The sequence below is a fragment of the Schistocerca cancellata genome, chromosome 5, assembly GCF_023864275.1.
Source record: "Schistocerca cancellata isolate TAMUIC-IGC-003103 chromosome 5, iqSchCanc2.1, whole genome shotgun sequence".
Taxonomy (NCBI): Eukaryota; Metazoa; Arthropoda; class Insecta; order Orthoptera; family Acrididae; genus Schistocerca; species Schistocerca cancellata.
The window spans coordinates 551,532,227-551,552,214 of NC_064630.1; the positions used below are offsets into that span (position 1 = coordinate 551,532,227).

A 19,988-nucleotide genomic window follows, 5' to 3' on the forward strand; every position below is an offset into this window, starting at 1 on the left:
CAGAGTAATAACTGGAGTGATGCTAATAGCACAACTCGTCGATTTTTCGTTTGTGCAAGAGGCCTGTTTGAGAGCCACAAAACACTGCATGTCAGTTGAATGTCTCATGTGCTGAAGCCATATAAATCACTACTGTAGACTGGTTTATTCCACATAATAAATTTCCATTTATAAACCTAGGCAGACTTTCGTAAATCCCGTCCTCCTCGTACTGCATCAACAGCTTCGATAACGTTGTCAAAACTTCAAAACTGTTGTGCAGTGATTCCACTGATACCAACACAATCTCGTGGATATTGATAAACTCAAGGCTAATCATAAGTATTTAATCAGCTGGACCGAAACATCCGAAGTCATTCACGCTAACATGGAGCTGGCGACAGCTGTACAGATCGCGTTACTGGTAAGTGAAGTTTATATCTTGTTACGCTGCAACTCTTTGCTAACATCTAAGGCAAATAGAAAGTTACACCAATGTGAGAGAAGGACTACATTTATCCTTTATTAAGAGAACCATCATGACAAACATCTAACTTGTGGCAGGGGGAAGTATCCTATGGTTCGCATGTTGCATAATTACTACACAGGGCTGTCACAAACAGTCTGAAAAGCTTGTAAGTATGTTGCAGGGTAGGTTGAGTTAAAAAAATAATTTTTAAGAGAAAAGTTCTATACGCTGCGCTGATTCGAGTTATATAGCATTGACGTTCGCCGATCAAGTTGTTGTATACGCTAATTCAAACACTTGGACGCGTTAGAATGCTTAAAGCACAGATATCACTGGGTGTGATTTTTTCGGAAATGAGAAACTGAAGCTAGATGAGCAAAAGCTACGTTTTCACGGTCTGAGAAAAGCATACGAAGAACATTTTTCGCGATGCCATCTCTAGCAGGCTGCTTGAATTTGCATCCACGACAACCTGACTATCTGACTTCAATGCCACATAACTCGACAACGGTGCAATGTATCGATTTTTATCCTCCAGTATTATTTCTCAGCACAACCTCCCCTGCAACACCCTTACAAACTTTTTAGACTTTTTCCATTCATAATGAGATAATACGTTTCATAGGGAGGCAGCTACCTTAACGCATCATTTGTTTTTAGACACTTTTTAGAAAGCAATCTGTTGGAATAAATGCACAAACACAATCGGAGCAAGAGGTCAAGGTACGTTACAATAGATGGTAGTTTACTTAAAATGAATTATTGAAAACAGAGACATGAGAATTTTTTGAAACAAGAGAGCTACACAAAATCTTATTCCAGAGTTCTATTCCACAGATCAAATGTTAGCGTTTGATAATCATAACAACAGTATTCCATTCAATGTTTATTTTTGTAATATTATAGTAACTTTCGCTTCTTTGTGTGTCTAACAGTACCAATATCACTTCGACCCAGTGGAGTTAATATCTTACAAACTTGTTTCACATAAACATTCAAGTGGTTCACTTACATTGGCCTTCACCTTGATTTAAGAAAACGATAACTAACAATTGAGTTCAAGTTATATAGTAATTGTGAATTACAGACGGCCATGTATGCCATATTTGTAATATGTGTAGCTGTCAGTGTGTTTGCATGAAATATTTTGTGTTGGCAACATATATTGGATCCTTTTTATGAAGTAATTTTACTGCAGCAGTCATTTGTTATTAATATTTTATCACCCCGATGCGTATTGGCATTTACTTTTACATTGGAATTAATATGAAGTGGGGTGAGTTTTCTTTGGTGTGTGTGCCAGTGAGGTTACGTATCGAAAAAGTGCCTCCGCAGGAGGATAAATATGTTAGTGTACATTATGTGATAAGCATGACTGTTCATTTTGTTATCGCATTTACTTAAATTTTTGTTGGTAATTTCGCTGTCTGGGACACAGAGCACAGTAACAAATACATCACAACGTAACATTTTTACAATCATTTGTTTACTTCAATCCAAAGAGTCTTAAAATCTAAGATAGTTTAGTCTCTGCTGCTAAAACAGTCGTGTACAGTGAAGAGAATTTTGTATCAAGATGTATTTATGTCATGGCACAAATTGAGTAGCTGCTGAAAATAACATTTTCAATGAAAAAGGGCCTTCAGCACTGGAGAAGTTTTTAAGGAAGTTAATATTATTACTTTCAAGTTGATCACTTAGCAACATGTCTCCATGTACTGTGCCATGAGTGAATATTTACAATTCTTAATTTAAGTCCTTTTGGTGCCCACTGCCCATTTTATTAACGTACGAAGATCACGTGCAATATCATGAAATGGGCGGCCTTTTCTTTATGTCTGTGACTGACGCTGATTTACTATAGTTGTTAGTGTGATAGGCATTTACATGTTCGTTGTATCTTTTTTGGAAGTCTCTCCCAGTGTGGCTTACGTAGAGGGCTTTGCAGATACTACATACTGTTTTATGAATGGCTGATTCTAAGGTTTTATCTGCATGTATGTTAATGCTGTGTCTCAATGGATGTTGCAGTTCATTAAGATCCATATGACATGGATAAGTTTAATGTTGGGTCCATTGAAATTCTAATAGAATGTCAGGGCAATAAACACATAGAGTATCCAGAGGTCTTTATTTGACTCATTAGTGATACCAACTAAATCAACATGAAAACCCGAAGAGAAGCACTTGATGATACGACAATGATCAGAAAGATTTAAAAGATAAGTATTATACCCACAAAAACCATAGCTTTGTCGCTCTTCAATTTTATGTTCCGCTTTGGGATTACGAGCATTAATTATATCTGACTCCCATTTGTTTTCAAAGTGTCAGATATTTTTTATTTCAATTGTAAAGTAATATGAGGCAATATAATTTCTTTTATTTTTTTTTCATTTTACACGTCTTATTCTTTAAGACCAAATTGAGGAGCAAATCTCCAAAGCCATGTAACGTATCAGCATGAAATTGCAACATAAAAGTAATTATAGATAAAATAAAATGTTTATGAAAACAAAAAAAAGGCAAAAGTTTATGCAAAGGCAATCACCAATAAAACGCAGGAATCAGGTTAGTTTTTCAAGGAACTCCTCGACAGAATAGAAGGAGTGACCCATGAGGAAACTCTTGAGCTTCTATTTGAAAGCACATGGATTGCTGCTAAGATTTTTGAATTCTTGTGGTAGCTTATTGAAAATGGATGCAGCAGTATACTCCAAACCTTTCTGCACAAGATTCAAAGAAGTGCATTCCAAATGCAGATTGGATTTCTGCCCAGTGTTAACTGAGTAGAAGCTGCTGATTCCTGGGAATAAGCTGGTACTGTTAACAAGAAATGAAAGTATAAAAATATATTTATTGAGAGGCTAATGTCAGAATAACCAGACTACTGAACAGAGGCTCACAAGAGGTTCACGAACTGACACCACTTATTGCCCGAACTGCCCGTTTCTGAGTCAAAAATATCTATTGAGAATGGGAAGAGTTGCCCCAAAATATAATACCATACATCATAAGAGAATGAAAATAAGCAAGGTAGAATGCTTTTCGTGTCGAACTATCACTTTCTTCAGGTACCGATCAAATAGTAAAAACGGAAACATTAAGTCCTTGATAATGATTCTGAATGTGGGCTTTCCACTACGGTTCACTGTCTACCTGAACATAAAGAAATATGAACTGTTCAGTTTCACTAATCATAAGCCCATGGTGCGAAATTAAAACATCGGGTTTTGTTGAATTTTGTGTTAGAAAATGTAAAAACGGAGCCTTGCTGTGATTTAGCGCTAATTTATTTTCCACAAGCCATGAAATTTTGAACTGCACTATTTGAAATAGTGCCAATGTTGCATATGGCATCCTTTACTACTAAGCTAGTGTCACCAGCAAACAGAAATCCTCTGTAATACTAGAGGGCATATCATTTACATAAATAAGGAACAGGAGAGGTCCCAGCATTGATCCCTGGGCCACCCCTCATTTGACCATGCCCCACTAAGACCCAATATCATAACCATTCTCAACACTATGGATAATGACCTTTTGCTGCCTGTTGTTAAAGTAGGATGTGAAGCAATTGTGAGTTACTCCCCGTATTCCGTAATGGTCGAACTTTTGGAGCAATATTTAGGATCAACACAATCAAACGCCTCAGTTAAATCAAAAAAGATGCCTAGCGATCGAAACCTTTAGTTGAATTCATCCAGTACCTCACAGAGAAAAGAGAATAAAGCAATTTCAGTTGTTAAACCACTTCTAAAACCGAAATGTAGATATGATAGCAAATTATGTGAAATAAAATAATCAATTATCCTTACATACACAGCGTTTCCAATAACTTTAGCAAACACTGATGGCATAGCAATACGTCTAAAATTGACTTCGTTATCCCTTTATCCCTTTTTATAAAGCGGCTTTACTAATGAGTAGTTTAATCGTTCATGATACTGACCGTTCTTAAAGGAAAAATTACAAGTGTGACTAACTACAGGGATAACTTCCGCAGTGCGGCACTTCAATATTCTGCTAGGCACTCCATCACATCCATGAGAGTCCTTAGTGTTCAGTGATTCAATTATTGAGTCGATCTCCCCATTGCCAGTGTCACAGAGGAGTATTTCAGACACCAGTCTCGGAAAGGCATTTTCCAAGAGAGTTATAAGACTCCCTGGAGAAATGAAGTTTTTGTTTAATTCACCAGCAATTCTCAGAAAGTGATTGTTAAATACTGTACATAGGTCTGACTTATCAGTAACAGAAATATTTGTACTGCGAACTAACTTTATATCGTCGACCTTGTGCTGCTGACCAGAGACTTCCTTAATGACTGATCATATGGCTTTAACTTTATCCTGTGAATTAGCTATTCTATTTGCGTATCACGTATTCTTCGCCTTCATAAAAAAAATTTTAAGAACCTTACAGTACTGTTTGTAATGGGCTACTGAAGCTCAACTGAGACTACTTCTAACATTTTGATATAATTCCCACTTTGTTCGACATGATACCCTTATCCCAGTAATCAGCCACCCAGGCTGCCTTTTACTGCTAGTACCCTGTTTATAGCGTTCTAATGGAAAGCAACTTTCAAAGAGGATGATAAATGTGTTGAAGAAAGCATTGTATTTGTCATCTGTGTTATTGACACTATAAATATCTTGCCATTCTTGTTGCTTAACGAGGTTTAAAAATTCACTATTACCGTTGGATTGGCTTTCCTACGTAGTTTGTAATTGTACATAACGGTTGTTTGAGTAGAAAAATCTTTTAGTACTAAAATTTGTGCATTGTGGTCTGAAAGGCGTTTTCCCTTTTATTAAAAGAATGGCAATCTAGTAATGAAGAATGAATAAAAATATTGTCTGTGGCTGTGCTGCTGTTCACCTGCTTGCTGGTTGGAAAAAAACACATTCTGCATCAGATCATATCAATTTAGAAGATCTTTTAACATCCTTTTTCTTACACAACCACATACAAAATTAATATTGAAGTCACCATGTATAATTACTTTCTGGTACTTCCTATAAAGTGAACCAAGGAACCTCTGTAGCTTGAGGAGAAATGCTCTGAAGTCTGAGTTAGGAGACCTATAAACAACAACAATTAGAAGTTTAGTTTTACTAAATTCAACTGCCCTTGGACAACATTCAAATACCTGTTCAGTGCAATGCCGAGATACGTCTATGGACTCAAATGGAATACTGTTTTTTACGTACATAGCGAATCCGCCACTGCGCAAAGAACTCCCTGAAAAACAGCCAGCTAATCTGTAGCCTGGTAAAGGAAGCCTCTGAATTGTCAAATTACGAGTATTTAAGTGGTGCTCAGATACAGCAATAATGCCAGAGTCAATATCTACAAGCAATTCACTAACGTTATCTTTAATACCGCTTATATTTTGATGAAATATACTAATTCCTTCACTACTTGTATATCTAGTCTCCTTTGAAGGCGATTCCTTTGTTAGAGGGACTTCCTTTAAGAAGGGATACCTCTCAGCTGTCTTCAATCTAAAAAAGGTGCAGCTCCAGCACCAACTACCACATGAATTTTCCCATGAGTCGTCCCACCACCTCCTACTACACTGTCACCTAAAAGCTTTGCGAGCCTCCCCTTCCCATAGCTATTGAGTTGCAGTCCATGCCTATTGAAGCCCGACATACTGATAGACACAACTGGCACCACTGCAATGTGAGCCATGTCCTCCACCATCAGCGCCTTCTCCAGCCCATGTTAACACATGTAACAGCAGCATTAAGATGAGGCCGATCATGACGCTGAAACAGCTACACATACTGCACAGTAGTGCTACCAGTTTGAGTAGTCATCTATACCAGGCCAGCACCTACATCACACTCTTCGTCCCTGTCAAGACTATCTAAGATCCACCCACAATTACTACCTGATGATCTTTCGTAAAATTACTACTTAACTCCCCTATGTTGTCAGTTACCTGACCCAAAGCTGCACTAGGCTTCACAATGCTTGTGACCTGGTACTCACTATCCAACACTTCCTGCAACTGCTGGCCCACACCTCTGCCATGCGACTACCTAGCAGCAGGGCTTCTTTTTTCTATTAGAATTTGCAACTGACTTAGGCTTCCTAACTACTGATTACTACTGTATGTTTCCTACAACTACAGATACAAAAGGCTCTCCATTAAACTCTGACAGTTGCTCAAATCTATTGGTTACACACAAAGTACAAGTGTCTCAATATCTCCTTTTCCTAGCTGCCTTTTTAACAATTGCCAGTTGAGTATGTAATTAGTGTGTGTACAATCCAGTGAAAGGTATGTGCTGAGATTCGATCAGGATAGAGCCAGTGAAAAATGTCGATAGTTCCCAACCGCAAGGTTGGACGAGTAGTACATCTTCGAGTAGTAAGATCTTTGACAGCTAACAGAGCTAGGTGCACGCGGTAAAAGTTTGAGTAGTGGTGAGGAGATGCGCACAGACAGCAGACGTGTTTCGAGTCGGAGCTAGATGCCTGCAGGAGGCAGCCGGGTCGTGACAGCATCAAAGTAAGAATTGGCGCTACGCTCATAATAAGCTATATATTGAGCGAAACTCGGCACATACCAGGGGAAACTAGAAAGAATAATTAATAAAATAGGTTTTCTTTGGTTAAATAATGTCTAAAAGCTAGATATAAATCCCATTGTTGATGCAATAAGCGTTTTGTGAAACTCTCGTAAATCCATGCTATAGAAGTTTTTTTTAGTTTTTCACATGTGCCTTAAAAGTTTGAACAATAAATATTTTTTAGATAAAATTAGAGTTTCATCTCACACCTTATGTCGTTCTCCGCATCCTGTGCTTGCATTGAACCAAAAGGTACATTAAAGTTCCCATGAGTAAAGCTAAAAATTTCATTTATCAGAGTAAAATAATCTATATGCCATTGCACAGTTGGCAAATTATTCAGATCAGGACAGAATTTTTATTAAGTAACAAACAGGGCCAAAATGAGTAAAGTTATCTGGAATGACAATTTTATGCCATTCCACTACGGCTGAGTTGAATATATGTTTTATTATCGGCTAAACGGGAAGGAGTGCACGAGCTAAGTCCACAGACGCAGTCAGATGCAGGTTGGTGACTTTCAGTTATTTTTACCACTAAACTTTCATGCAGTCAGATGTGTATTTTGAGTATTAATTTTCCAACAATATTTTCATGCAGTCAGATAAAGTTCAGTTCAGTTAAATACGCAGTCAGATGCAAGTTTTATTAAAGACTAAAGCAGTCACATGCAGTTCAGTCTAGTTTAAATAGAGAACATTTATTAAAAACACTTTCACCAGTTAAATGTGGCTTAAAGCATAGCCAATATGCAAGCTGTGCAATATTTTTGTTCCAATGACCGGTAATATAAAGTTTCCGGAATCGCACTTTGAGTATCATTTCGATGACAGAACTGTGAGACACACTGGAACTGTTGTGGATTGTTGTGAAACACTGTGTAGAGCTCATACGTTTCCCAGTTGCAGCTGCTGAGTGCCGTCCACACCAGTCCGGCAGTCACCACGCCAGAGGTGTCTCCGTCGCCAATCACCACGCCGGAGCTGTCCACCGTCACCCCGTGGGCAATCTGCACGGCACCTAATGAGACCATCTGCACCAGCGACTGCTCGCAGGTAAGTTTGCTGTTTCCGAAGGGTTTTAGGTGGTCAAGGCTCGTGCAAAGTAAATTGGCCAATGAGCAGAGGTACTGGGCTGCTGTGTAAGTTCGTAGCGTTTTTCCATAAGATTAATAAACAAAAAGGGTACACAGAACCAAACCCATCAGTAATGGCTTCTCCTTCACTAATTACAAGTCTGCAAACCCTGGGATTACTTTTCGAGTCCGCGACTGTAGAAATTACATGGTTTTGAGACGAAAAACTCGTTGAGCCGTGTTCGGAGGGCATTTTCATCCAGAAAGGAAATTCTTTGGAAATTGCTCGATAGAGAGCGAAAAACTCGTTGAGCCATGTTCGGAGACCATTTTCATCTAGAAAGGAAATTCTTTGGAGATTGCTTGATAGAGAACGGAGAAGATGAAAATCTGAGGGCGCAAGACCAGGTGAATAACCAGCCAAAGTCCTGTATAGTGTTTTTTGTCAGTCTGTCAGAATGCGGGCGGATCTTGTGGAGAAGCATCACTTCGCGCAGTCATCCTGGTCGTTGTTCTTGGTTTGCGTCTGCAAGGACGTCTCAGTTATTTACATTAAATGCCAGCAGTGATGATTATACGTCAGGGCAGCAAGCCGTAATACTCCATGCCATCGCTGCTCCACCAGACGCATAACATTACCCTTTGTGGATGCTCACGTCTTTGTACAGGGAGTTGCTGCTTTGTTTGGGATCAACCATACCTTTATTTTCCTTTTGTTAACATTAAGACACCATTTCTCTTCACTAGTAACGACACAGGATGGGAATGGTCGGTGTTGTTCAAGAGCCAATTGATGACGAGCAAGCATAGATGCACATATTGGCACCCACTGATTTTTGTAATTTTGGCTTAGAGCATGCGGTACCCATACACTTGATTTTTGAACCTTCCCCAATGCAGGCAAATGTTGCACGGTGGTGGAATGATCACAGTCCATTACAGCTCCCAGTTCTCGAGTGCGTTTAAACCACCATAAAACCCAAATGGTCTTCCTGAACGTGGAGAGTCATTAATGTCAAAACGATCCTGCTTAAAAGCACAAAACCATTCTTTTTTGCTGTGCTTTGTTAAGGGGCGTTGTTCCCACACGGCGCAAATGTTTCTAACTGCCTCCATTGTTTTCACCCTCCTGTTGAACTCAAACGGAAAAATAAGTCGGAAATGTTCTGATTTTTCCACTTGGCATTTCATTTTCTAGCGTCCACAGCTTCACTCATCATCTCCAAATGAGATAATTACAATACGTAAACTCAAATAGCAACAGTGAGCTACAAATAAAAAATGAAAGTCGATAAATAAACCTATAGCAACCGGAATACCAACATGGAAAACGAAAACACTACTTGTGCTCTAACCTAACACATTCCCGACCTGAGCGCAATGGGAGCCTATTCCTTTGTGCCAAAGAGTTGTCTGTCGCCTGCTGCGCCGTGTGCTTCAAGCGTTAGGAGCGGCCATAGCAAGTATCTGTACGATGACGGTATTGATTTTGAAATTCTATACTTTTCAGATCAATAGTGTACCTATATATGCTGTTAGTACTATCATTAGGAGACTCGATAATTATAGATTATATGTTCTGCGAGATAAGCAGTTTTGCGAAGCGTTCAACTGTGGAGCTCTACCTGTCTATGGAACGATGGCTGTTAGCAAACGGGATCCCCATCACTACATCTGTATACATACATACTTCGCAAGCCACCTTACGGTGCATGGCGGAGTATACCATGTACCACTAACAGTAATTTCCTTCCCCTTTCCACGGGATAATACAGGGTGAGTCACTAAGTATTGCCACTTGCCACCCAGAATAACTCCAAATGTATGATAGTAAAAAAAATGGTTCAAATGGCTCTGAGCACTATGGGACTCAAATTCTGAGGTCATTAGTCCCCTAGAACTTAGAACTAGTTAAACCTAACTAACCTAAGGACATCACAAACATCCATGCCCGAGGCAGGATTCGAACCTGCGACCGTAGCGGTCTTGCGGTTCCAGACTGCAGCGCCTTTAACCGCACGGCCACTTCGGCCGGCTGTATGATAGTAGCTGAATAATTTGTGGGACAAATGTTGCATGGGACAACGGGGGCCATAATATGACGTTGGCTTTTTGTTGCTAGGCGGAGGCGGGGTCGCGTCAGAGATATGAAGGTCAACTTAGTTTCTTTTTTTTAATGGGATGCTGTAGTTTGGTACTTATTTTCTGAGAGCGGATATCGAGACGAATCCAGTGACGTGTAACAGTAAGGTCTTTGAGGGCCAACAAAGGTAAAAAAGGTGGCATGAACGCCCATTTACAGAAGGTGTTCGAAGTGAAGACCTTTTGTATCAATGCAGTGCTGCAATCTTCTTATCGTGGATTGAGTGGTATTCCTTATCACTTCGGCACTTATCGAAGCATATGCGCTGACAGTTCTCTTTCGTATATCGTTTAAAAAGTAAATATTCGCCTAATACGGCTTATCCATATAACGTAACAATGATATATAAACACTATTCGACGGTTTCGCAATACAACACTAATAGGATCGGTAACACTAGTATCGTCAAATCAAGCGAATGTGAATGATGTATTCCTTCGAAGTACGAGTCGATATGCTTCTCATTTACGGAGAATGCCAACGAAATTTAGTGAGAGGTAGAGACTTATACGCTGAAAGATATCCTCAACGTACTCACCCTACACGTCGTACGTTAAAATACAATTGGTACTCTTGCCCTGTGGTTGGAGATCCTTGTGTTACTTCGCGTCAAATCGCAAGGGAACCTGACATGAGCCAGAGTAGTATTGTTCGTGTTCTACATCGACATAAATATCATCCTTACCTTTTCAGTCTCCACCAGGAATTAACTGGTACGGATTGTATGCGTCGCATTGAATTCTGCCGATGGGCTGAACATCACATTCAGAGGGATGACACATTTATTAATTTGATTTTATTTACTGGCGACGCTACATTCACGAATAATGGAAATGTTAATTTGCATAACATGCATTATCAGGCACCTGAAGTCCATGTTGGCTGCGGCACGTTGCACACCAAAAACCGTGGTCGGTGAATGTGTGGTGTGGGATCCTGGAGGAGAGAATTATAGACACCTATTTCACCCAATGCCGGCCGCGGTGGTCTTGCGGTTCTAGGCGCTGCAGTCCGGAACCGCGTGACTGCTACGTCGCAGGTTCGAATCCTGCCTCGGGCATGGATGTGTGTGATGTCCTTAGGTTCGTTAGGTTTAATTAGTTCTAAGTTCTAGGGGACTGATGACCTAAGATGTTAAGTCCCATAGTGCTCAGAGCCATTTGAACCTATTTCACCCAAGGAAATCATAATGGTAGGAAGTACACCAAATTCCTGCAAGAAACAGTAGGTCTCTTATTATTGGAAGAAATAATACCTTTAGAAACAAGGAACATAATGTGGTATCAACACGATGGGTGTCCGGCACATTTTCCACTGGTGGCTATAAGTGAGTTGCAGAGACAATTCCCAAATCGTTGGATTGGACGCGGAGGAGATGTGACGTGGGCGGCTCGTTCGCCAGACTTGACGCCTCTGGATTTTTTCTTGTGGGGATTCGTAAAAGACATTGTTTATAAAGACATTCCAACAACACCTGAAGATATGCGAGAGAGAACTGTCAGAGTATGTGCTTCGATAAGTGCCGATGTGATAATGAATACCATTCAATCCCTGATAAGAAGATTGCAGCACTGCATTGATACCAGTTGTCATTACTTCGAACCCCTTCTGTAAATGGACGTTCTTGCCACCTTTTTCACCTTCAAAGACCTTACTGTTACACATCATTGGATTCGTCTCGATAGCCGCTATCAGAAAATAAGTACCAAACTATAGTATACCATGTAACGAAATAAAGTTGACCTTCATATCTCTGAAGCGACCCCACCTAGCAACAAAAAAACCAACGTCATATTATGGACCCCGTTGTCCCATGCAACATTTGTCCCACAAACTTTTCAGTTCCCATCGTACTTTCGGAGTTATACTTGGTGGCAATAGTTCGTGACCCGCTCTATATAGCGAGGGAAAGACGACTGTCTATTAAGCGTCTGTACGGGCCCTAATTCGCTTCATCTTATCTTCGTTGTCTTTACGTGAAATGAACATTGGTGGCTGCAGGTCCGTTCTGCAATCGGCCCCAAATGCCGGTTCTCTAAATTCCCGCAACAGTGTCTCTTTAAAAAGAACGTCGCTTTCCCTGAAGGGATTCCCATTTAAGTTCATGAAATATCTCCGTAAAAACTGCATGCTAATCGAACCTACCGGTAACAAATCTATCAGCTTGCCTCTGAAGTGTTTCGATGTCTTCCTTTAATCCGAACTTGTGGGGATCCCAAACACCCGAGCAGTACTCAAGAATGGAGAGCTGTAGGGTTCCGTATGCTGTCTCCTTTGCAGATGAGCTGCACTTTTCCAAAATTCTCCCGATAAACCGAAGTCGACCGTTGACCTTCCCTACTACCAAGCTGATGTGCTCGTCGCATTTCATATCGCTTTGCAACGTTACGCCTAGATATTTAATCGATGTGACTGTGCCAATCGGCACACTAACAATGCTGTATTCGAATGTTACAGCTTTTTTTCTCTAATCATCCGCAGTGACTTACGTTTTTTTTTTTTTTTCTTTTTTTCTTTTTTTTTTTTTTTTACAATTACGACCAATCCACAGCTTCATCAGCTAATCCGTAAATTCCTGCTCATGCTGACTGTCAGATAATTTTTGTATAAAGAGAGTAAGATAAAGATAGGTCCTATCACACTCACCCGGGGCGCTTCTAACAATACTGTTGCTTCTGAACAGCACTCGTCGTCGATGTCTGGGTTCTGGGCTCTACTACTTGTCTTCGAGCTGCTCACATATCTGGGAACCTAACTCGAATGTTCGGACGTTCGTCAACAGTGTGAAGTGGGTCGCCGTGTCAAATGCTTTTCGGAAATCGAAGAACATGGAATCTGCTTCCAATCCTTCATCCGTGGTTCCCAGGATATCTTGTGAGAAACGGACAAGTTGGGTTTTGCATGAGCGATGCTTTCTAAGTCTGTGCTGATTTGTAGACAGAAGTTTTCCCGTCTCGCGAAGTTTTATTATACTCGAACTCAGAATGTGTTCAGGAATTCATGAGGACGACGACATTAAGGATATTCGGGCCCGTTCTTTTACCTTTCTGATGTACAGTAGTCACCTGTGCTTTTCTCCAGTCGCTTGGGACTTTGCACTAGTCGTTGTCTGCCCCCTTCCCCTGACTGGAAGGCTTAGGACTTACATCAAATATGATTCAACAGTTGACTGCGGTAACAGTAATGCTATTTTTTCTACTACAGCCTTGAAAGGAAGGAGTGCTTCCAAAATAGAATAGGTAGGTGAAACAGGGATCTGATATATAACGATTATTAAATAATGACTTCATGTTATGAGTTTAATATTATACATGTTACTGAAATGCTACGTTTTAAATCCTTTTGGGCATCGAAACTTGTACACAGACTTCAGCCTTGAGCTTACAAAAAATGGCTCTGAGCACTATGCGACTTAACTTCTGAGGTCATCAGTCGCCTAGAACTTAGAACTAATTAAACCTAACTAACCTAAGGACATCACACACATCCATGCCCGAAGCAGGATTCGAACCTGCGACCGTAGCGGTCGCTCGGTTCCAGACTGTAGCGCCTAGAACCGCACGGCCACTCCGGCCGGCCCTAGAGCTTACCCCAGAGAAAAAAAAGGTCTAGTGGCGTCGTATCTGGCGAAAATGCGGGTCAACTTGTAACATCTTCACATCCAGGAAAGACGTGGGAGAGCGCTTTGTTTCTCTTACCCCTTAAGTTTTCCTCGATGAAATATGGTCAATCTCGTAGTCTCCAATAATTGCACATCAAATGTTCACGCTCCATTGCTCCTGATGTTCAAGCTTGAACATCAAAACAAAGCGATGAAGTCCACGCGTCCTCTGCAGTCTCGCTGGTTAATCTGCTAGTGACGTTACACATGGTGCCGATGCAAACTGTCTGAGCGGGAAATGCGAACAATAGTGGCCTGACTTATTCCACAGGCACTCGCAGTTCCTCTTGGGGTCACATAGAGATTGTCGTCAATTGTTGACACAACAACTACTTCATTCGCTCGTTTCAGGCTTGTTCCTTACAGTTTAAATAGTATTCCAGTGCTCTTAATATAGGAATTCTGAAATCTGGTTTCGCAGGACAGAGCGGACCAGGTTGTGGAAAGGGGCCAAGGTCAGTTACTCTTAGTTATACAAGAACACACACAACTTTATTCCTCAAACCAATGCACAGTTTTCCCTTTAAAACAGCAAAGATCAATTCACGGCTGAGGGCTCAAGTAACTTCTGCAGAATAAGTTTAAATGATTCCCTTTAAAACACCAGGATTTGGAGAAACGGCTGAAGGCCTTACTTAAGTAAAATTGCAATATCTTCTCGGCTAAAGGCCGAAATAATATTTCAGATCACCTAGGGAAATTCTTTAAAAGCCAAGCATTTACCAATTCTGGCTAAAGGCCATAGTAAGAAAAATTCAAGTTAATTCTTCGGCTGAAAGCCCAATAAAAATTTTTTCTTTAGATAATAAAAGAGAGGCTTTAAAGATAAGCTATTACACAGTACAAAATATAAACATCTTAAGAAAACTTGAAGTATCTTGTCAGCTGACGGCCCAAACAATTACTCAGGAATGATTAAAGACCACCTTAAGATAAACATTTACATAACACGGCTGAAGGCCGTTTCAAGAATTCAAGATAATTAAAGAGAAACTTTACAGACAGGGATTTACATATTAAAGCCACAGCTTCTGAAACAAACACGGCTGAAGGCCTAAATACACAGCAACAAGAATTGTAAATGAAACACGGCTGAAGGCCTAATCTTAAAATAGTTGACATGAAGTTCGGCGGAAGGCCATACACTAGCCATAAAACAGACAACATTAATACACGGCTGAAGGCCGGGCACAGTACCTGCGACCAAATAACATGACAATCACAAACAACAAACAGTGGCGCTCAGGAATGTTCCAAGGGTTGGCCTAAGCACAGTTTATGCGAGACAGGCAGCCAAGCTTAACAGTAAACAATCGGGTGGCAACACGACCTAGGGACGGCTGAAGAACCAACCAACACCCTAGTCAATTCCCTTCCAGCCGACACACTCGCTGCTCTATTTCAACCGATCGACTGACTACTCCAGTACGCAGACAGTATTCATGTGCTCAGTGGACATCACAGAAGCTACACACAGTTCGACGTAAACACACTTGCACAAGAACTCGAACAATCGTAAAAGCAATCACTGTGGGACAACAAGGACGAATCAATTCGACACACAGAGAGTTTCTACAAGCGGTCGGCGACCAATACACGACGTCCGATAAGGCGACCGTCCGAACGACCAACCCAGGTCGTTCCCACTCAAGTTAGGTGTCGGCGACGGTCGGGCGAGTCTTGGCTGTCCGAAGCTGACTGCAGCTCCAAACCGAGTCAACTCCATGTCCATCCGGAACTCGGAGACACGGCGGGCACACTGGCTCAGACCCATCCACGCAGAGGTAACTCTTGCCCATTGGCCACAACATCTCTGCACAAGGAAGGAACCGACCCACGTCCGGCAAGACGACCAACTGACGAGGCCCAGAAACGGTCAGAAGACCAAATAAACGTGGCCCGATGAGACGACCAACAGAACGACCGACCAACGGTCGTCCATCTCCACTCTCCTTCCACCGAACAGTTCATAAATGTCGCCAGAGGCCGGCGAGCACTGGCGCTCCGTCCCCGACTTCACTGCCGCTGCGTCCGGACTGAACTCCCAACTCAACTCCAGACACACGACGACCCGGAAATACTATCGGTCGCTCCAGAGACAGTCCGACAGTGCACTTATCGATGAGCGCTGCTGCTGCCACTCATGGGCAGGTAAGGCAGGAAGTTAGTGACGTCAGTAAATGGAATAAGAAAACGAGGCGGCAGTACGCTAAGGGAAGGTAACAAACAATGACGGGATGAACACGAGACGCGCACAGCTAAAATATTTTACACGTTCGCTGAATTGTTATTCTTGCTGGACACATTATGTCGCTATGCCTTTAAGCGTAAAACTCAACTGTTCTCTTCGGGTTGCCTCTCTGATCTACATGAAGAATTAGCATACCTAACTTCGCTTTGCTTCTGAAAGACGTTTACGAGGTGTGTGAGAAAAGTAATGAGACTGGTAACACTGCAAGGGATCTCGAAACGCTATATTGTTCTGCTTGATTAGACCAGTGAGTTCATCCCTTCCAGATGCTCAGCCCGAGTTTCAGCTCTGTAGAGCCATCATGCGATTGTTGAGGGCGCCATCAGTGAAGTTGCGTGTCAAAAAAACGGAACAGCGGAATTTAGAACAACGTTATGCAATCACGTTTTGAATTGACGTTGGGGAATCCGCGAGAGTGACCTTTGAAAAGTTGAATAAGGCCTATAGGGAACATTCCTTATCAAGAGCACAAGTTTTTCGCTTGCACAAATCATTTTTGTAAGACCGAGAACATTGAAGATGAATCTCGCTCATGGAGACCTTCAACTTAAAATACCGCCGAAAACATCGAACGTATGTGTGCTCTTGTGAGATCAGACCAACGTTTAACAATAAGGGTGATGTGTGACCTGTTCAACTTAAACATGTTCACTGTCCATCAGATTTTGACCGACTATTTGCACATACGAAAGGTGTGTGCCTAAATGGTGCCCAAAAAACCACACAACTGACAACAACTAAAGAAACGTGTGGCTTGATCTTCTTGAGAGGATTGCAAATGACCACGAATTGTTCAGCGTGTTATCACAAGTGATGAATTTTGTATTTTTTAGTACGACCATGAGACAAAACGGCAAAGTGAGGAACGGCACACTGAGACATCTCTTCGACTGAAAAAAGGTCGAATGAGTTGACAGTTGGGGAAAAGTGCATAAGAGTTTGTTCCTCCAGGACAAACCGTCAACCAAGTGTTTTACAAAGATAACCTTGAAAGGCTCAGGAAAAGAGTGAATCGAGTAAGATCGGACACTGCAGACAAGTGGATGCTGCATCATGAAAACGCCCCATGTGACACTGCTACTTACACTGCGGAACGTTTTACCTCAAAATGCATTTCCGTTTTTCCACAGTCGCCACCCTACCCCCTTCTCCCAATTCACCTGCTCTGAGTCCTTGTGACTTTTTTCCTTCCCCTAAATTCCGAAAATAAAATATGTCTTAGACACGTCGGCGTGTCAGGAATCAAACGAATGTGACCGATATGTTGATATGTTAGAGGCCATACCAGTTGTTGACGCCTTTCAGCGCTGCTACCAAGACTGGCAACGACGACTCCGCCGGGCCGAAGTGAACTACACTATGTGATCAAGTGTATCCGGACAGCCCCAGGAACATACGTTTGTCATATTAGGTGCAGTGTGCTGCCAGCTACTGCCAGGTACTCCATATCAGTGACCTCAGTAGTCATTAGACATCGTGAGAGAGCAGAATGGGGCGCTCCGTGGAACTCACGGACATCGAACGTGGTCAGGTGATTGGATGTCACTTGTGTCATACGTCTTTATAAGAGATTTCCCACTCCTAAACATTCCTAGGTCCACTGTTTCCAATGTGACAGTGAAATGGAAACGTGAAGGGACACGTACAGCACAAAAGCGTATAGGCCGACCTCGTCTGTTGACTGACAGAGACCGCCGACGGGTGAAGAGGGTCGTAATGTGTAATATGCAGACATCTATCCAGACCATCAAATAGGAATTCCAAATTGCATCAGGTTCCACTGCAAGCACTATGACAGGCGGGAGGTGAGAAAACTTGGATTTCATGGCCGAGCGGCTGTTCATAAGCCACACATTCACGCCGGTAAATGCCAAACGACGCCTCGTTTGGTGTAAGGAGCGCAAACATTGGACGATTGAACAGTGGAAAAACGTGATGTGGAGTGACGAATCACGGTACATAATGTGACGATCCGATGGGAGGGTGTGGGTACGGCGAATGCCCGGTGAACGTCATTTGCCAACGTGTGTAGTGCCAACAGTAAAATTCGGTGGCGGTGGTGTTATAGTGTGGCCGCGTTTTTCATGGAGGGGGCTTACATCCCTTATTGTTTTATGTGGCACTGTCACAGCACAGGCCTACATAAATGTTTTATGCACCTTCTCGCTTCCCACTGTTGAAGAGCAATTCGGGAATGTCAATTGCATCTTTCAACACGATCGAGCACCAGTTTATACTACACGGCCTGTGGCGGAGTGGTTACACGACAATAACATTCCTGTAATGGATTGGCCTGCACAGAGTCCTGACCTGAATCCTATGAAACACCTTTGGGGTGTTTTGGAACGCCGATTTCGTGCCAGGCCTCACCGACCGACATCTATACCTCTCCTGAGTGCAGCACTCCGTGAAGAATGGGTTGCCATTCCCCAAGAAACCTTCCAGCACCTGATTGAATGTATGCCTGCGAGAGTGGAAGATGCCATCATGGCTAAGGATGGGCCAACACCATATTGAACTCGAGCATTACCGATAGAGGGTGCCACAACTTGTAAGTCATTTTCAGCCAATTCATTTGGGTGAGAACAGAATCTCGAATTCGTAAACGGTTCCGGAAAAATTTGAGGTGAATGACATAGGTGAATCCCTACCCGTCAGACCCAATGTCTGTAGGTACCGGAAGGAAGAGCACCATTGCAGAAGAAAAGAATTTAAGTGGGGAGAGACAGTATTCTGACTTTGATTGCTGTGCTCCTGCCTCTCGCCTTTTCTGTCACTCCACGCATCGTGGACTCGGCCAGAAGTTCAAAACGTTTGCAATCCGGCCTATGATTTTTGTGGATGTTTGGAAGTGAATAAGTAAGTTTACATAAATAGCGCTCTTTGTAGTCCGTAAGTGTAATGTTATACTTTTTTATCCCTGAGACTCTGATGAACAATTGCCAATTATACAGCCAAAGGAATGTTTGGTTTAAGGGGGCGGCAGATCACAGTGCAAAAGCGCCAAAACACTGCGTACGAAATTTAAAATGATGATTTATGATGTTGTCACACAGTAAATTAAAAAATGAAATCGAAGGAACCCTAAAAGCGATTTTTCTCGTGCTCCATTTCACCACTCTTCTATTAAGAGCGTTACGTTAAGAAGAAGACAGAAATCTCTAACGAACTTGCTAACAAGGTTTAGTTCCAGAATTCTTAGAGGGTATACGCTCCACCAGATATGAAATACCCCTGCCAATTTATTTAAAAAAAAAAGAGAATCATCAATTGTTATTTTTTTGGATTTGTTATACTTTCTTACTGCATATTACTCTGTTTTTGCAGGTAATGATTTGTATAGGCGATCCTTCAACTGCGTACCTGCCTACGGTGGTGGAAACATGCGACTCCAGTACGAGGTGCAGCTCAGAGCAGGCCGCTTGCGTTGCAGAAGAGGACTCAGACTGTGCGGCGTAATCGCCTTGCTGGAAATAGTAACTGTCGAAAAAATAAATAAATCAAAATTTTCACGAATATTAATCTTGAAGAAGGTAGCGAATAAAAGTTCTTGAAGTCGAACGGGTGTAATTCAAATTGTTTGAAAAAATGTTGGTGCGAACTTAACTTCCTTTCGTTGTTCACCTGCAGTTGATTCTTCCTGTACGTTTCTTAACTGATGACAAGCCAGAGAACACCAAGCATATCTAATAATGTGAAAACTCAAAAAGAGACTCAGGTGTACGCAAATTTAGAACTCTGAATGTTGTTTATTTTTTGACTTGATGGTACATCACACATTGCAGCGCAAAATTTGCAATATATTGGTCCCCTCCCACAATTT

At 41.8% G+C, this 19,988-nt stretch overlaps 1 protein-coding gene across 1 annotated transcript; it reads left to right on the forward strand.

Moving 5' to 3' along the window:
- The first annotated feature begins 367 nt into the window (after positions 1-367).
- On the forward strand, positions 368-19,696 carry LOC126189011 (uncharacterized). The gene is made up of 3 exons (XM_049930822.1): positions 368-403; positions 7,938-8,090; positions 19,493-19,696. The coding sequence occupies exons 1-3, from the start codon at positions 368-370 to the stop codon at positions 19,622-19,624; spliced, it is 321 nt and encodes a 106-aa protein (XP_049786779.1). The 3' UTR covers positions 19,625-19,696.
- The last annotated feature ends 292 nt before the right edge of the window (positions 19,697-19,988 follow it).

Excerpts from the sequence above, each read along its gene's own strand:
- LOC126189011 (XM_049930822.1), top strand. The coding sequence starts at position 368 with ATGGAGCTGGCGACAGCTGTACAGATCGCGTTACTG. Across the intron at positions 404-7,937 it reads CTGTACAGATCGCGTTACTG|TTGCAGCTGCTGAGTGCCGT; the intron begins GTAAGTGAAGTT and ends TACGTTTCCCAG. Across the intron at positions 8,091-19,492 it reads GCACCAGCGACTGCTCGCAG|GTAATGATTTGTATAGGCGA; the intron begins GTAAGTTTGCTG and ends CTGTTTTTGCAG.